The sequence below is a fragment of the Schistocerca nitens genome, chromosome 9, assembly GCF_023898315.1.
Source record: "Schistocerca nitens isolate TAMUIC-IGC-003100 chromosome 9, iqSchNite1.1, whole genome shotgun sequence".
NCBI classification, from domain to species: domain Eukaryota; kingdom Metazoa; phylum Arthropoda; class Insecta; order Orthoptera; family Acrididae; genus Schistocerca; species Schistocerca nitens.
The window spans coordinates 309642994-309661753 of NC_064622.1; the positions used below are offsets into that span (position 1 = coordinate 309642994).

An 18760-nucleotide genomic window follows, 5' to 3' on the forward strand; every position below is an offset into this window, starting at 1 on the left:
CAAGTGTGTTCCCGTGTCATGTGGATGACCGTGATGAGAGAGTACGCGGTGTAGTGTTAGGTTTTTGTTGTTATGGATGAAGGGAAGGGAGAGTATGAAGCCCGGTGCCATCACATAGCGCACTCCTCTGGAAGGAAACTAACGGCGCCACCGAACCTAACGTCCACATCCGACAGGCGGATCACCCTCAAGAATGTCACATGCCCTCACTTCATGAGACACTGCAGAGAGGTTTGCAGTTTAATTCAGGACACTGGCGCAAATACTGGTGATTAGAAACTTTACCACCTCTCGTCCACTTCATCGAAATGAAATTTCATCCACTAGCATAATTCGAACCGTCTTACCTCCAAGACACAGGCATACATTAGTGACCGTTGATTTTTTTTCTTTTATCTGATTTTGTTCGTTATTGTTCGTTGCATTTGTTCGGGGTGGAGGTCTCCTGACACCCTTTGACGTTCAGTGTTGATCCATTCACTCAGTTTTTATTACATAAGGCAGCTAACCCTCCTACCGAACACCCTGAACTACCGTGCCGACGCGACTTCGGCAACGGAAGCGGTTTCTACTGCCCACAGCTGCTCATTACTACACCCAAATATTTGTATGACATGGCAGAGTGTGGCTGTGATTAATTAATCCTGTAATCAAATACGAGAGTTGGAACGTATATAGTGGTAACTATTTATTCGCAACCGGGACAAAAGAGTTACATGTTTGCACCTGTTACTGTCCTTCAATGTGGTCACCAGCGTTGTGTAGAACCCGTTGCCAGCGATGTGGAAGGCGTAGTATACAGCTAGCAGAGCCTGTTCTGTTGATGGCGCGAATGGAGCGGTCTGCAGCCTGTCGAATCTCCGGAACAGTTCCGAAGCGAATGCCACGAAGTGGTTGCTTCATCTCCGGAATGAAATCAGGGTCACAGGGACTTAAGTCCGGGGAGTATGGTGGGTGGTACAGTACTTCCCAGTCCCATCGACCGAACAGAGAAGCCACAGCTTGCGCTGTATGTGCCCGGGCATTGTCGTGACGGGTGGGTTGCGCAGAAAGTGTCGCCGCTTCTTTCGCAAAGCTGGGCGCAGATGATGCTCCAAAAACAAACAGTAGTACTGTGCATTGACGGTCTGCCGTGGAGGAACGTAATGCGTTAGGATAACGCCATCACAGTTGTACACGAGAATCACCATAACTTTAGACCGCTCCATTCGCTCCATCCTGGCAACGGGTTCTGCACAACGCTGGTGACTACTTTGAAGGATAGTAACAGGTGCATATACGTAACTCTTTTGTATCGGTTGTGAATAAACAGTTTACACTATTTAAGTTCCAACCCACGTAATACTCCGCTTTAAAGCCCGAGTTTACATGTCTCGACATTAAGAGATATTTGGAAGTTTTTTCTCCAAGCTGATACGGCTTTTCGAAATTTAACTGGATATTACGAAAATTTTTCCTGCACAGATTTTGTGAAAAGTATAACGCTGCATCTATCTCTACCCACTAAGTCAGTAATGTACAGACATATGGTGAACGGAACGGTGCTGCTATACTTCCCCGCGTCACATTATATTTTAATTCAAAATCTACAGATGAGCCTCCATCCAGGATAGCGCGCTATTTCCCGTCCACCAAAACATTTTCGATCCAGTTGCAGATCTGCTCAAATAGTGGTAGTTGCGAGAACTTCTGTCACCCATTCAAGAGGCTTGAGTAGCGCATCAGACATCCGTGGCTCAAGATATTCGTGAAGACTTGTCGGTGTCTAAGACCAGCTAAACCTAGCTGTCGTTCACAACACAAGCACAGTAAGTCGTCAGGGTATTTGGTAAGTCGTCTATGGTGTTCAACGGCAAAGCGGCGTGAGAATATAAAAAGCGCTAGGAAAGAAGGAAAACGAGACGACAGGAGATGGGAGCCGCTAGGTGAGTGGGAGGCGGGCGCCTCTGCGGTTGCTGGTCTCGGGCGTGTCGTGTGTGCAGAGGACAGGTCATCCTCTCGCAGACACATCCGGTTCGCCTACGCCTGCGGAGCTTCGCGCCAGCTCTGATGGCCCAACATAAAAACCGGATTGCCTCAAGAGCGCGGCGCCCGCTCTGGGAAGATCCGCGTGCAAGGACGCCTCCCGCGACCCCACACCGGGCCAAGCGTGACGTCACCGCCGCCGTCCGGGCTATTAGCGCCCCACGTAACAGCCTGACCAGTACCCGGTGCCCACACAGTCAACATCCGCGCCGCGACATCGACGCTATCCGCACCCATCCACAAACATCCTCCATTCGTCTGCCGAATACGCATTTGGCCTAGCGAACTGTAAAGTGCATGCAACACCAATACAATTTCTGCTTGGGTCCTGGTGTCTTTATTTAGTGATACACAGACCATGAAGTTCTGCCATCTTTTCAAAAACTCATAACTTGGTAACTATTAGAGATAGGGAATCGTGGTTTGCTGTAAAATATTTAGCAGCTCCCAAAGTCTTTTTTTTTTTTTTTTCATTAGGCCAGAATTTCAGTATGTACCCCACTCGACACTTCTCGAACATCAAGGCGATATTCGAATTCTGCCCTAGTACAAGTCAGTATCAACACCTCTGATTGCTTCACTGATTCTTTTACGAATGATAGAAATGCCGTTGACTCGCGCTGTCTGCACACAATTCTTGATGTAGCCTCACGAAAAGAAATCTAATGGTATGACATGAGAAGAGCTTGGGGGCCATGCATTGGGACTGTCTTTCAAATTTTTGAACCACTTTATAATGCTTGTTTACGTGAACGGTGCCCTCCCATACTAAAAATGGTTCAAATGGCTCTATGGGACTTAACATCTGAGGTCATCAGTCCCCTAGAGCTTAGAACTACTTAAACCTAAGAACTACTTAACCTAAGGACATCACACACATCCATGCCCGAGGCAAGATTCAAACCTGCGACCGTGGCAGTCGCGCGGTTCCGGACTGAAGCGCCTAGAACCGCTCGTCCACCGCGGCCGGCCCTCCCATACTAGTGTCGATACTTCTTCACTACCATCATCACAAATTTGGATTCTGCATACCATATGAAACATTGCGCCTTCCCCTGGTCTCTCGTTACTTTGTTACACTCCATGTCAAATCTGCAACAAAAGGACAAAAGAAAAAAACTTTGAAAGCTTTTACATGATTCACAGCAGAGTCACGATTCCCTATCTCTAATAGTTCCCAAGATAAGACTTTTTGTAGTGATAAAGGTACGTTTGGACAACTTGTACTATGTTCCTGACCAGACGCGTTTTCTCCATGTAGCATACAATGAGGTGAAAAAGCCATGGGATGTCACCTAATATTGTGTCGGACCTCCTTTTGCTACGCGTTGTGAAACAGCTCTTTGTGACATGGATTAACAAGTTGCAAGTCCCCTGCAGAAACACTGAGCTATGCTGCCTTATAGCTCTCCAGAATTGCGAAAGTATTGCGGTGCAGGATTTTGTGCACGAACTGACCTGTAGATTGTGTCCCATTAACGTTCAGTGGGATTCATGTAGGGTGATCTGCGTGGCCCAACCATTGGCTCCAATTGTCCAGAATTTTCTTTAAACAACTGCGACCTGGTGACATTGTGTGTTTTCGTCCATATAATTTCCACCGTCTTTTGCTGCGAATAGTCTCCAAGTAGCCAAACATAACAATTTCCAGTCAATGATCGGTTGAGTTGCACCAGCGGACCCAGTCCATTCCATGTAAGCATGGACCACCACCAGCTTGCGCAGTGCCGACAACTTGGATCCATGGCTTCGTGGGGTCTGTGCCACACTAGAATCCTACCATCAGCTCTTACCAACTCAAATCGGGACGTCATCTCAGAGTATGTGGTGCGTGCTAGCTACGTCGTACTGTCAGCGCTCCGCAGCCGCACTGCACAGTTTTTTGCGGAAAATTAGTTAGAAGTTTTCAATTGAAAATGTTAATATTTTTTAGGATAATGGACGCATGACTACGCATCGCTGGAAATGACAGAGAATTTGCATCAAATTTCGTGTATGTCTGTGCGCTTGAAGAACACATTCGTCGTAATTCTCCTTTATTCAAGTACGTTCTACGTGTTGTATTTACATGTCCTGTTCTATTCTTGTCAGTTGTGCGCTATTAGGAGCTTGTACATAGTACTCTGAGCACTATGGGACTAAACTTCTGAGGTCATGTGTCCCCTAGAACTTAGAACTACTTTAACCTAACTATCCTAAGGACATCACACACATCCATGTCCGAGGCAGGATTCGAACCTATGACCGTAGCGGTCACGCGGTTCCAGACTGTAGCGCCTAGAACCGCTTGGCCACCCCGGCCGGCTACATAAGTAATAATCAAAAACTTTAATTTCAGTTGTGTGACTATCTTATCATTCACTAAAGGCAGGCTTGTGTTTAAATCAGTGAAACAAAATTTTATTAGACCTTATGTTCACATTTTATATGAAAGTAAAATAATGTGTTTAAAAATATATGAGTACATATGGCTGAGTACTGGCCATACAGTTCATAAGTATTACGCGTGAGCTCCAATCGGTTCTGTTCCTGCCTGAAACTTCTATGCACCATATTTAACATGTTCATTCTCCATTTTAGCTAGTCTGTCCGCAGCTCGTGGTCGCGCGGTAGCGTTCTCGCTACCCGCGCCCGGGTTCCCGGCTTCGATTCCCGGCGGGGTCAGGGATTTTCTCTGCCTCGTGATGACTGGGTGTTGTGTGATGTCCTTAGGTTAGTTAGGTTTAAGTAGTTCTAAGTTCTAGGGGACTGATGACCATTGATGTTAAGTCCCATAGTGCTCAGAGCCATTTTTTTTCTTTTTTTTTTTTTTTTGATGCTGCAGTCCTACTGCATAAACAGCGAAAATAGTGCTCAGAGCCATTTGAACCAAGTCATTAGCTAGTCTCTCGTTATCGTAGCGCTAGAGATGCCTGAGTACGCCACACAGGCCGTCTAAAATATTTAAATTATCTTCGGCAGTCTGCATAGGATTTAACGATAATTGTTCACAATACATCAGAGTGGCGCAGCGGAAGTCGAGATGAACAATTTGATAGAGGGCACTTGAGTTCTACTAAGCCGGGAAACAACCTGAAACTGGCCTACAAAAGCAACTTAAGTTACAGCTCATGGGTGCCGCGTGAGCTGTTGAATATCCTCTCCCCGTATTACGTCATCACTTTTCGTTAACGTTATTAAATTGACTTTTCTTGTGAACGTTAGTGAAAGAAAAAACAGTTCTGAACACGTTATGCAAAAACGTATTACATTTAGAGTTCGATCTAAACTTAAACTTTTTACAGACGTAGTAACAAAAAAATGGTTTAAGTGTTAATTTTACGCTTTTAAAATTTACAAAATTATAAGTTAAAATATTCACAAACGTCAGTTATACAAATTGTAAGGGTGCAGCTAAGATGGTAGCATTAGAGGCCGTGAAGAAACTAAAAATATGTGTCGGCGCGCATGCGCTGTAGGTTAGGTGGATTTTGAGGGAAAATTTTAGGTTGTCACCCGGGATGTTGGACCGCAAGTGTCGTACATGAAATTGTTCGTGTCGAGTTCTTTGACACCACTATGGTGTGCTGATAACAGTTGTCGTCTACACTACACAGAGTCGAATGGCGGTCGCTGGACTGTTAGGTGGCAGGCAAGCATGCGTTAGACTTGCTCCCTGACAATGACACAAGAGCTGAAACTGGCCAATATCAAATACGAACAGCACTCACTGTGATGGAGGGAATCATGTTGTCCTTTTGTACATTTTATACGGGTGTGGAAACTTACAGAAGGAAGTTCTCGAACTACTCAGTTCAGGATCCTCTAGCGTGCGAAAACTTTCGACCGTATAGGCTTGGGATACCCTTTACACGGTGCATTTTGGACATGCGTTCAGGTAGAAATTGCTATGACATTTTTGGTGGAGTGATTTGATTTCAGTATTCAGCTGATGTGATTTAGCGAAGTTATGGAAATTTAAATTAGGATGCCTGAAGGGGTATTTGAACTCAGTCCTTCTGCAACATGAATCTAGTGACTATTTCGACATCTCGCTCTGCAGAGTGCTGAAGGAAGGCTCTTTACTCTACTGAAGTCGAGTCTGCTTCCGCCCATTCCCTCGTGGTTTTTGCAGAGCCTCACCAGCTTTCACTAGGGATTTTCTTGCGGCTTGAGTATTGTGCTGACACCTGCACGTGGTCGACGACCCGGCAGTACTATATCTGAAGCCTGCAGCGGACGGGACGTGCAGCTTTTTCGGCGGGGCACGTTTCTTCTCCCGCTGCAGTTTCGCGACAACGCCGCGCCCCTCAGCTGACCGCACGGGACGGCGGCTTTCTTGCCACAGCGACGTGTGCCGACCGCTTCCGTCTGAGGGCCTCGCGGTCGGATGACTCGCCAGCACCTCCGTGACGTCACGTGCGTCCGGTTTGGCCTTCCGAGGCGCCGCCATCACAGTGCGGCCGTAACCTTCACCGCACCGAACACAAGACTTCGTTTCCAATTTTAGCTTTTTACATTGTGCACCCCAGGTAGTGACCATCTACGAGGTGCGACAATAAAGTAATGAGACTGATGTGAAAAAAATGTTGCTTACCGTTTTAGTCAAGTTTAGTGTTGTCTCTTTCAAAGTAGTTCCCTTCTGATTGCACACACTTTTTCCAGCGCTTCTGCCATTGATGGTAACATTTCTGGAACTCATATTCTGTAATATCCTCCAAGACACTCGTCACAGATTTTTGGACATCTTGTGTTATTTAAAAATGGGGTTCCTTGACCGCCGTTTTGACTCTTGGAAATAGAAAAAAGTCGCACGGAGTGATATGTGGTGAATAAGGTGGTTGTGGTAGTACTGAAATTTGTTTTGAGATTAAAAATTTATGTAGTGACAGAGCAGTATGGGATGGCGCATTATCCTGATGCAGAATCCAATTATTACTAGACGAAGTGTTTCTCGATTGATGTTCAGTTCTTCTGCAATCATTTTCACGGATAATCTTCGATCAGACTGTACGAGTTCACGCACCCTGGACAAGTTGACATTCGTCCGTGATGTTGATGGTCGTCCACTGCGGTCTTCATCTTCAACATTCGTTCTGCCTTCGCTAAACATTTTATGCCAACGAAAAACTTGAGCTCTTGACATAACCTCCTCTCCAAAAGCCTTCTGAAGCTTGCCGTAAGTTGTCGTCGCGTTTTCACCCAATTTAACACAAAAAGAAATGGCATACCGTTGCGCAATATTATGCGGTTCCATTTCCCTGACGAGAGACACAAACACGGGTTAACTTATTGCAGCACAACTGACGACTGAGCAGTTGCACTGATGTGCCGCTTGGACTAGAAGCAGTTTATAGACCAAGGTCAAAAATATTGTGCCTACGCAAGCCTGCAGGGTTGCCACATCTTGTAAAAAAAATCAGTCTCATTACTTTATTGTCGCAACTCGTATGCAGTGATATTTATTTAGGGCACAGCAAACAATTTAATATGTTCACACACAATTAGGCGTATCCACAAACATCTTCTCATTATCTGGCTGCCTCTTTTTAGATCATCAGTCAGAAGTATTTCAGTAAGCAAGGTACAGGTAAGATGTAGTTCTGCGTCGGGCCCGAACGCCTGCCGTGTCATCCTCGCCAATGGCGCCTTCGGGGGGGCCTCTAGTCAACACACCACTGCCCCGGCCTCGGAACCGCTACTAATCGGTCGAGTAGCTCTTCCGTTGACCTCGAGAGACTGAATCCACCCAGTGACAACCCTCCCATCAGGAAAAGCCCTGGTAGCACCGGGAATCGAACCCAGATTCCCGCAATGCAGACAGTTGCGCTGACCAGTCGGCTACGGATGCGGACAATATGCAAAATAGCATTCATAAATTGAAGTCATTTGGACGAATTGTCCCCGTTAGAGACCAGCAATGAGCTCCGTATACTCGCTCCAAACTCGTTAGCAAGTCCTGTGACGTTGTATCGGACTCGCTGTCTCCGCGTGCCCGTGGACTCGTGAGTCTCTGTCGCTGTCCACTCATAACCTGAGTTACGGTCGCAGATGGACTTCAGTCACTCAGGAAAGAGAGAGAGTACACTGGTTCCCAAGTATAGCAGCTGACTCGCGGCATTTCCGCTACATACGCAACCGTTCTGAAACAAATTCCGCCATTAAACTGTAAATTACTATTCACTTATTTTATACCATCATGATTTCCGATTTGTAGCCATCCTCAAGTGCAGATTGAAATGTCACAAAATGTCCGACCTGTCTAAATGACAGAAGCAAGTTGTATGTTAAAATAACGACTCATCGGTTAGCAGTCTGCGGCTTGCCCCGGCGGAGGTTCGAGTCCTCCCTCAGGCATGGGTGTGTGTGTTTGTCCTTAGGATAATTAAGGTTAAGTAGTGTGTAAGCTTAGGGACTGATGACCTTAGCAGTTAAGTACCACAAGATTTCACACACATTTGGTTTTTGATTAACAGTCAGTGTTGTTATGGTTGTACATAAATTTATGTAGGTAAAACTGTTTCGAGTACTAAAATATATTTTAATATTTAATATCTATACAGAGAAGTCGAACAATTACGTTGGCATATGCGCACTTTCGAGGAGTTACCGAGTCTGAGACGACAGTGCCAGAAAACATGTCATGAGGACGAAGTGCAATCTGTCAGTGGTGATTAGCCCGTAAACACAAGTTGCCACGACCAAATGAATACAGAAATAACGCGATTTTTGTGGTAGAAATACAACAGTGACGTTGCTCTGTGCCCAGTTTTCCCTCAACGCAGCACATACGTTTTCTCAATGTCGACGGGGAGCAATCGAGAATACAACCATTTTGTTTCCATTGGACGAAATTTGTATGGTTTTCGTCTGAAGCGTGGACTACAGCGTGAAACTTATTCGAGGAATCCCTCCTCTAATGGAACACATTTGCAGTCGAGTACTTCGCATCAATTAGTTTCCGTCTTATAGCCTCCACAGTCTTCCTAAACACAGCTACTTTACAAATCATCCGATCTGGACAATCGGTCATTTCACCTTGTCTGCACTACTTTACAGCAGCAAGATCTTGTACTCATCTTTTGGACTACCTACGATTCGCGACTAGCCTTACACTCCTGCATGCTTCAGTAAGGCGGGACGAGTCGACGAGTCTGAAGCGACCGCAGCGCCACAGTTGTCAGGCACGTCATACTCGTGGAACTACAGCGGGAACGAGGGAAGCACTGATGTAACAGCGCCGCCTAGATTTGTGAAGTATGCAACCCGAAAAGTAGACTCATACTTGCGATCTCTTAAACCTTGTCTATGTTTAAAATCGTGAACTCGAGTCGCTCTGTACTGTAAAGTAACACTATCTCCGTTCATCTACCATCTCTGGCAGCGGCTGACATCCAGTACAAACAGTAAACCTCGACTATAAAGAATCGAACTCCGTTGCATAAAACTTCATACCTGCCGAACTGTACATCGCACAATGATATAATTTTGCAGCTAAGTTTAGTGGTATGTGCGGATACTATCAGCAAAATCTGTTGCGCCGGCCGCGGTGGTCTAGCGGTTCTCGGCGCGCAGTCCGGAACCGCGCGACTGCTACGGTCGCAGGTTCGAATCCTGCCTCGGGCATGGATGTGTGTGATGTCCTTAGGTTAGTTAGGTTTAAGTAGTTCTAAGTTCTAGGGGACTGATGACCACAGATGTTAAGTCCCATAGTGCTCATAGCCAGCCAAAATCTGTTGCAAATAGAGTCTGTACTAAAAAATTATGACTTAAAACGTCATGCCTGATGCTGCAGTTGCCCGCATCTCGTGGTCGTGCGGTAGCGTTCTCGCTTCCCACGCCCGGGTTCGATTCCCGGCGAGGTCAGGGATTTTCTCTGCCTCGTGATGGCTGGGTGTTGTGTGCTGTCCTTAGGTTAGTTAGGTTTAAGTAGTTCTAAGTTCTAGGGGCCTGATGACCATAGATGTTAAGTCCCATAGTGCTCAGAGCCTTTTTTTTTTTTTTTTGATGCTGCAGTCCTACTGCATAAACAGCGAAAATAGTAAGCTATAATTTTTTTCGTTTCATTATTTTGTTGTTTGGAGGACGGGGACGGGGGTGAGGAGGGGAGGTTGTCGGCGAGAAGAAGTTTCGTCAAGATTTGAAATCATGTGTAAAACCTGTTGGAAGTCGCTAAGAGCTCTTATTCTCAACCACTGCAAGAATATAACTGAGTAATTTGCGCTTTGTGACTTACACTGGCGCACACAGTTACTAACAGTAATAGCGCAGATTGAAGTTGCCGTTTCTAGTGATTGCCGGTCGAGGTCTCTGTAGCATTGAACACTGGTAAAAGGTAACTGAAAACACTGATCGAAAACGTAATTGGAAAAGGCGTGTTGAGATTGTTGTAATTGCATGTAAAACATATACTCTTGTAAAATAGGATGGTTCTTACTAAAATAACGACATTGTTCTCCTTTTTGTAAGTTAATATCCATCCCAAGTTTGCGTCTTCACTCATGTAAAGATATAGTCTTGCCTCAAACCAGATGAAACTCGTTGAAACACCCTATGTAAAAGGAAATTATATATGGAAATATACCATTCCTATGTTACAGGTATAAATATGTAAAGTAATGTTTTCCACTCTCCCAGGTCTACTAGATAACAAACCAATAGTAATTCGTTGTGTCTTTGAGAAATACAACCAGTACTGATTACAATGCAACACAAAATGTTTGAAAATCTAAATTCATAGTTAATTCTTCTGCACTCTTATTTCCGTTCCTTGCCCTGATATTAAACCCAAATATAATACTGCCTATCCCTTAATAATTCCGTACGTGTCCTGCACAACTATTCTGTTGTTACAGATCCGTGACTGTAACGCCGCAACAGAAGTTTGCTGCCAGCTCCAGACAGAAGTATCAGGCGCAGGCACTGGTGGCACCTTCGTTGTAACAACGCCGCGACCTGGAGTTACAGCGACAACACCAGGCCTTGTTCACATACCGCCATCCACTCCCGGTGGCCTCGTCCACATTACGCCTTCTCCTTTCCCTTCAGGTTCCACAGCCGTCCCAGGACACGGTCTGGTACACATTGCGCCTGGCCAGTACGGACCAATAAGCCCAGGCTCTGGACAGCCAGGTCAACCTGGTAAACCTGGCACCCCTGGAACTCCCGGACAACCTGGGCAGCCTGGTCTTCCTGGACACATTGGTTACCAGCCTGGGCAGCCAGGACAGCCTGGACAACCAGGAAAACCTGGGCTACCAGGTCAGCCTGGGCAACCTGGATACCCTGGTCAGCCAGGACAGCCTGGTCAGCCTGGGACACATGGACAACCAGGACAACCTGGCCAGCCTGGATACCCAGCACAACCTGGACAGCCAGGTTATCCTGGACAGCCTGGACAACCTGGGCAACCTGGAAAACCAGGATACCCTGGACAGCCTGGACAACCTGGGCAGCCAGGATACCCTGCACAACCAGGACAGCCAGGATATCCTGGACAGCCTGGGCAACCTGGACAGCCAGGGTACCCTGGACAACCAGGATACCCTGGGCAACCTGGACAACCTGGACAACCTGGAAAACCAGGATACCCTGGACAACCTGGACAACCAGGATACCCTGGTCAACCTGGACAGCCTGGACAACCTGGACAACCAGGATACCCTGCACAACCTGGACAACCAGGATACCCTGGTCAACCTGGACAGCCTGGACAACCTGGACAACCAGGATACCCTGCACAACCTGGACAGCCAGGATACCCTGGACAACCTGGGCAACCTGGTAAACCAGGGTACCCTGCACAGCCTGGACAGCCAGGATACCCTGGACAACCTGGACAACCAGGTAAACCAGGATACCCTGGACAGCCTGGACAACCTGGACAACCAGGATACCCTGCACAACCTGGACAGCCTGGATACCCTGGACAGCCTGGACAACCTGGGCAGCCGGGATACCCTGCACAACCTGGACAGCCAGGATACCCTGGACAACCTGGACAACCTGGAAAACCAGGGTACCCTGGACAACCTGGACAGCCTGGGCAGCCAGGATACCCTGCACAACCTGGACAACCAGGATACCCTGGGCAACCTGGACAACCTGGGCAACCTGGAAAACCAGGATATCCTGGACAACCTGGACAACCAGGATACCCTGGTCAACCTGGACAGCCTGGACAACCAGGATACCCTGCACAACCTGGACAGCCAGGATACCCTGGACAACCTGGGCAACCTGGAAAACCAGGATACCCTGGACAGCCTGGACAACCTGGACAGCCAGGATACCCTGCACAACCTGGACAGCCAGGATACCCTGGACAACCTGGGCAACCTGGACAGCCAGGCCAAACTGGCCACTCTGGATACTATCCAGGGCAGCCTGGAAAGCCTGGGCAACCTGGGACCCCTGGCCAGCCAGGGCTGCCTGGACAACCTGGATTACCTGGGACACCAGGGCAACCTGGGCAACCTGGACAGCCTGGCCAACCTGGCCACTCTGGATACTACCCAGGACAGTCTGGAAAGCCTGGACAACCTGGAACACCTGGCCAGCCTGGGCAACCTGGACAGCCTGGACAACCTGGACAGCCTGGGAAACCTGGTCAGCCAGGCTACACCCCTGGTAAACCAGGCAGTGTGACCCCTGGAGGAATCCCCACTGGGCGTCCTGGACAACCTGTTGGAGTAGCTCCTGGCCAGCCTGGCTACATCCCTGGCCAGCCAGGCCAGTTTGGTTTCATCACTGGCCCCACTGCCCAGCCGTCACAGCCCACGTATGTGTATGGTCAGCAGCCACAGCAACCTGGACAGGTCCTCGTCCCTGTCAGACCAACAGGGACCATAAACCGTCCCACTACTGGGTAAGTGATTTATGTTTTGACGCAAGATGATATAACACGGAATAAGCTATTTTTAAAACATTTATAAATGGATTGAATCAGTACTAAACACAGAACTGAGTTTTGTGAAGAGTATCGTTATTGCTATAAGAAGCAAAGCTTTCATTCTTACTGAATTCAGCAACTATAAGTCACCTCAGTAATAATGAACTAGCTACGTGACACGTAATGACAGATTGTGAATATAAGATATAATTTTTGTAGGTCTGGCTACTACGGAGTGCCCATCGGTGGGTCCATCTACGACACAGTGACGCCCGCAGGTGCGCAGAAGCCGTACACTGGTCCACTGAACACCACGCCGCACCCAGGCTGCGCTGCCGCCCTCAAGTGCGTCTCCATCAGCTACTGCACCGCTGAAGGCGTCATGTCCAACACGCCAGTCGTACTCACTCGCGAGCAGGAGGAGAATCGTGTACCACTTACGGTAAGCCGGCCAGAGTGGCCGAGCGGTTCTAGGCGCTACAGTCTGGAACCGAGCGACCGCTACAGTTGCAGGTTCGAAGTCCCATAGTGCTCAGAGCCATTTTTGAACTTACGGTAACACCTTTCTTCCATCTTTTGTCTCCAGCATCATCATCATCATCATACTCTCCTTCCCCTATCCTCCACAGTTCTTCACACACGTTTGACGTGCAAAGAAATAGGAATATTCATAGAGCACAAGTATGATTTCAACCTGTTTCTTTTCTATCCTGTCTCGATAGAAGACCGAATTTTCTGTTTCTATTGGCAAGTTCATTTCATTAACCTATAGATAGTAGATTATATAGATTATTAATATATAGATTACAGATGAAAGTAATTGGTACACTGGACCAGTAATTAGTCCCCCCAAAGAAACAGCACGCTAACGCTTTGTAACACCACATCTATCCTTGAGGACAGTCTCATTCGGCATGGAAGAGCATCCACAAGTTTCTTCAGGTTGCCCCTCATTGGTAATGACATCCCATTGAGTTAACAAATTGTGGCGATGTTGAATGGAACGTTTCGTACGCTGCTCCAGTTACTCCCTAATACCTGGTATGTGGTCGGATGATTTACACTGTCAGTAGGTGCGAAAATGCCTGAGTACTTATAGAACCAGCAACATATGCTTAAGGTACTGTAAACACGGCTATTTTCATATAGGCAGACCGGATTTTCAACAGTCCATTCATCATAGAGATGTAGACGAAAGGGCAACACTGGTCACAGAGAATGTGAAACAAACACTAGTTGATTTTCACGGTTACGTGAAAGAATGGACACAAGTCATGATACGTAAAAGGCAGCAAAATATGATAAAGCCAGCTCCAAAGTTCCATACACCGCGGGTTAAACACCCCATTTGGTCGTCGATGCATTTGGAAAGAGGCTATCTGACGTCTAGACGGACCACACTACTCAGCTCCGGTCAGTGTTTAGTCACTGAAAACGAGCAGCTGTGTGTGCTGCTGCTACCATTTGCTTGAGTCCATATTTCCATAGCATGCACTTCTGCTCGTAATGATCGTTCAGAACTGGAGGTAATGATACTGCATTTATTGACAGCAGGAATTCCTTTATGACCACGTCGTATTACATTGCTGCGACTAGTACTCCATTCTTTTAAACGTGTTGGAATGTCTACTTTGGCAGGGAAACAAACCGGGCAGCTTCAATCACGGCATCGTCATGGACACGTCCAAACAGTACAGCTTCATTCTGCCATTCTGTCACATCTCTAGTCAACCCACCCTACTGCGCTGATTCGATACAATAGATTGGCCAGTACACACCACTTTACTGTCACGACTTACGCCAGTGGTGGAGGGTCGTGTGACCGCGTCGTAACCGTTATACACTATTTGTCCCGTACCAAATTGTCTATGTGCTGTTTTGAAGGAATGACTAGTATTTTGCCTCATGAGCTTACTTTTCATCTGTCCTGATGGCACTGTGTTTGCCCTCCACGCAGGATTGCCAGGATCCAGACACGGGCATCATCGGCAAGTGCTGCCGCGACCCCAACTATAAGGACCCCTGGCCTGGCGGTATGATGATGAAGACTCCCCAGCCGGACGAGTGCGCGCCGCTCGGGGCCACCTGCCAGCCCGGCTACCAGTGTGGGGCATCCGCACGAGTGCAGCCCGTCAAGGTACGTAACCAAAACACGAGGCAACTTACTGATTGATTCTTACCGACTTGAGCTATCCCGGCACGACTCACAATCATTTCCGCCTGTACCCACACATTACAGAAGCTCTCCTGGATAGCTCAGCCGGTACTGATGAAACATAAAATAATGCACCAGACACTGGTAAAACCACAAAAGATTAAACAGTTAAAGTCTCTAGGAGAGATAATCCAAGATAACAGATCAGTAAACCAGTCATAGATGAAATGATGCAGAAGATGGAAAGAGGGGATGAAATAACGAAAAATATTTACAATAACAAATGTATTTCCATAAATTAAGGAACATAATATTGCAATACAACAGTGGAATCGGAATGCCTCTACATAATCGACTGCCTACAAATGAATTACAGATTAGGTAAACTAAAATTACTGGAAAGATTAATAATTACAAATATTATAATCCAATAAGAAACACTCGAGCCCACAAATTAAGAAGCGATGTCACAACAAATAAAAAAAATCAGAAACAACAAAGAAAAGTAGGTTGATTCCAAGAGATAAGAAAAGACCTGAGTGTCGACCTAAAGGAAGGTGGATAGGTGACATTAGAAAATGTGCAATAGCAACATGGATCTTGTGGCTAACCACAGCACACAAGAAACTCTAGAGGAGTTTTCGTACTGATGTCTTTCGATGATACTGACCAAACGAAGAGAATATTTTGCATATAACTGGCAAGTGATTACAATCAGCGAGATTGTAACACCGTGTTAGACTACAAGAAAAGTCATAGTGGTTTGACATTACAGACTGAGAGGGGAAAGGCTTCTACAGTTCTTCCATTGGTTTTTGATGATTGTGGCAAATATCCTCTTCAGAAATCACAAAGAGAGAAGGTACATTTGGCAGGGAGTGGAAGGTATGGAAAAATATCTACTGGAGTAAGTCATGGTTAGATAAGATTCAAGATCAAAACGTTTCCTACAAGGGAAACCTGAAACCTTAATCAGATATCTTGGGAATAAATTACATATCAAGCACAGTAAGTCAACAGTTGTTATGTTCCGAAGTAGTTCACATTTCTTACTTTTCTGAGATGAATGAATGTAAATAATGCCCATAAAGATAAGATATTTTTGTGTGCTATGCAAGTTGTAAGGTAGTTGGCACACAAATGGCACTCCATGTTCACATTGCTGTGATGTACGCTCTTTGTTTATTTCAGAACTGCAGAGTCGGCCTCGATGGATCGTCTGGCGTGTGTTGCCGGTTCCAGCCTAGTTCGGGCAACCCCTTCCTTCCTGGTGGTGTGTTCACTGGCAGTACCAAGAAGCCAGAATATGGCTACGGACCATCGTCTCCATCTCCTGGCAAGCCACTAAAGACTCCAGGCCCCAACGTAATTGTCCCTGGAGGTACCACTGCCATTGGATTTCCAGTCACAACGACGCATTCTCCATTTGGACAGCCAGGTTTCTCCACAACACCCTCCCCAGTTTCCTACAGACCTGGCTATACCGTTACTTACCAGCCAGGGGCCTCTTCCACTCCAGGTGTGTACCAGCCTTCTGGTACTGCTGTCTACCCTGGTAGCTCGACCCCGGGTGTGTATCAGCCAGGCTACTCCACTCCAGGAGTATACCAACCATCATCTACACCATCACCATTCCAGCCATCTGGCACACCTGGATATTCAAGTGGCACCACGCTGTCGCCTTACCAGCCTGGTTACAGTACAACTCCAGCACCCTTCCAGCCTGCAGGTGGCACTAGGTTCCCCTCAGGTTCGAGACCCGGGGTATTCCCATCAGGCTCTACGCCAGGTGGCACTGTGTACCCTGGATCGACCCCATCATCGTACCAGCCAGGTGGCGTGACTGGTTATCCTACAGGTACCTATGTGCCAGGCAGCCAGACAGGCCAGGCAACACTGCCTGGTTTCCAAGGCCGCCAACCATCTGGTACCAGCCTCGTAGTAGCCTACAGCAAGATCAGCCCACCTACCTGCGGCATTGGCACCAAACAGGTAATATAGTAACACACTGTCATCCAATTGAGCCTAACACTAGTTGAGAGCAGTTGATTATCAGTAAAACGATCAATGGCATAAATTAAATTGACAAACCACTAGTGAAAAAGCTGGTCTTAGTTCTTCGTTTCTGAAATAGATGGATGAGGAGAGCGTAAAGGTAGTTACCCGATTTCCAATCCAATGGAAAGTCACAGAGGCAAAATATGATAGAAGATAACTATTGCAAGAACAAGTTGTAAATCGAGCAATTTGCAGTAAGAGCTACTAAGAAAGAGATGACTGTAACTGAAATGGGAAGAGATTGTACAACACGTGTTACGTGTGATAGGATCCTAAGATATATAAATAAATTAATCGGCCTGTGGCTACAGTAGTTTTCTCAATAATGCTAATCGCACATCGGGACGTAGTAGGGCTGTCATGTGATCAGCTGGTCTACATAAGAAGACTGCACACTTTCGAAGAACAAATACAAGTGACAAATGCAAAATTTGAGGCATGCAAGAGTACGAACACGGATCTCCTGCTTATTGCGATTAGTCTGCTTAAACAGTTTGCTCGGACTATGTGTCTACATCGACTAAAACTTTCATTGTAATACCTACATCAAACTTTTTCAGTAATTTGTTGTATGTATTCTAATCTCCATCTTACCGCGTAATGTTTGTCCTCTACTGTTCGCCCGAGTAGCATGGACGTAATTCCTTGACGTCTTAACATATTTCCTACTATTTTATCCGTTCTTCTAGTTAGCGTGTCCCACGTACTATATGGAGCAGGGAAATGAAAACGAGACAGGTGGAAAAAAGCAAATAAACTGTTTATTATTTCAAAAATAGTCGCCCGCCCACATGTTGCCAAATTTGTTTCGACTACAGTGCAGAAGTTTCCTGGGAAGCCCTTGCACATGCTCTGTACAGTCATGATCTCTCCAAATGTGATTTTCACATTTTTTGGAACCGTGAAGAAATACATTCGTGGCCGTCGATTTGCTACGGACGAAGACGCGCACGTCTGGGTGCAAACATGGTTCCGTCATACAACCACAAACATTCTTCAAGAAATCATTGACCGTTTTGTTTCACAGTGGGATAAATGTATTAACAGCTATGGCAATTACTTTTGAAACAATAAGCAGTTTATTTACTTTTACCATCTGTCTCGTTTTCATTTGACTGCCCTTGTACTTTCCTCGCCAGTTCGCGGAAAGCCTCCTTCTTTGTTTCCTCGTGAGCCCAATTTCAGTACCCTTCTCTATCACCGCATCTCAAACGGTTATATTTTCAACTTTTCCGGTTTTTCCACAGTCCATGATTCACTTCCATAGAATACTGTGCTCCAGACTTGTTTTGGCACAAATTCCTTCCTCACGTTCAGGTTTATGTTTAATACTAGTAGCCTTCGTTTCCCAGTCCTAGTCTGCTTCATACGTTCCCCTAGCTTCCCATTTTCAAGACAGCATAATTTCGTCACTTGGTCTACAACATGATCCCCAATTTTGATGCTAATCTCATTTCTACTTCTGCTTGACATTATCTTTCTTTTGATTCTCAGTCCGCTTTCTATGCTCGGTAGATTGTTCATTCAATTCAACAGATACCACACTTCCATCTCACTTTCGCAGATGATAGCAAATGTTATGAATTAATTTTATCGTTGACATCCCTTCACCTTGAATTTATATTCCACTATCGAAACTTTCCTTCATTTGC

At 46.3% G+C, this 18760-nt stretch overlaps 1 protein-coding gene across 1 annotated transcript in view; it reads left to right on the top strand.

Annotated features, from left to right (window-relative positions):
- The window catches only part of LOC126203369 (collagen alpha-5(IV) chain-like), a 68336-nt gene that overhangs the window by 24954 nt on the left and 24622 nt on the right, over positions 1 to 18760 (top strand). Inside the window, exons 5-8 of the mRNA XM_049937665.1 lie at positions 10860 to 12871; positions 13115 to 13337; positions 14853 to 15032; positions 16242 to 17042. Of these exons, the coding sequence (XP_049793622.1) occupies positions 10860 to 12871; positions 13115 to 13337; positions 14853 to 15032; positions 16242 to 17042 (3216 nt within the window). The remainder of the gene's footprint in view (positions 1 to 10859; positions 12872 to 13114; positions 13338 to 14852; positions 15033 to 16241; positions 17043 to 18760) is intronic.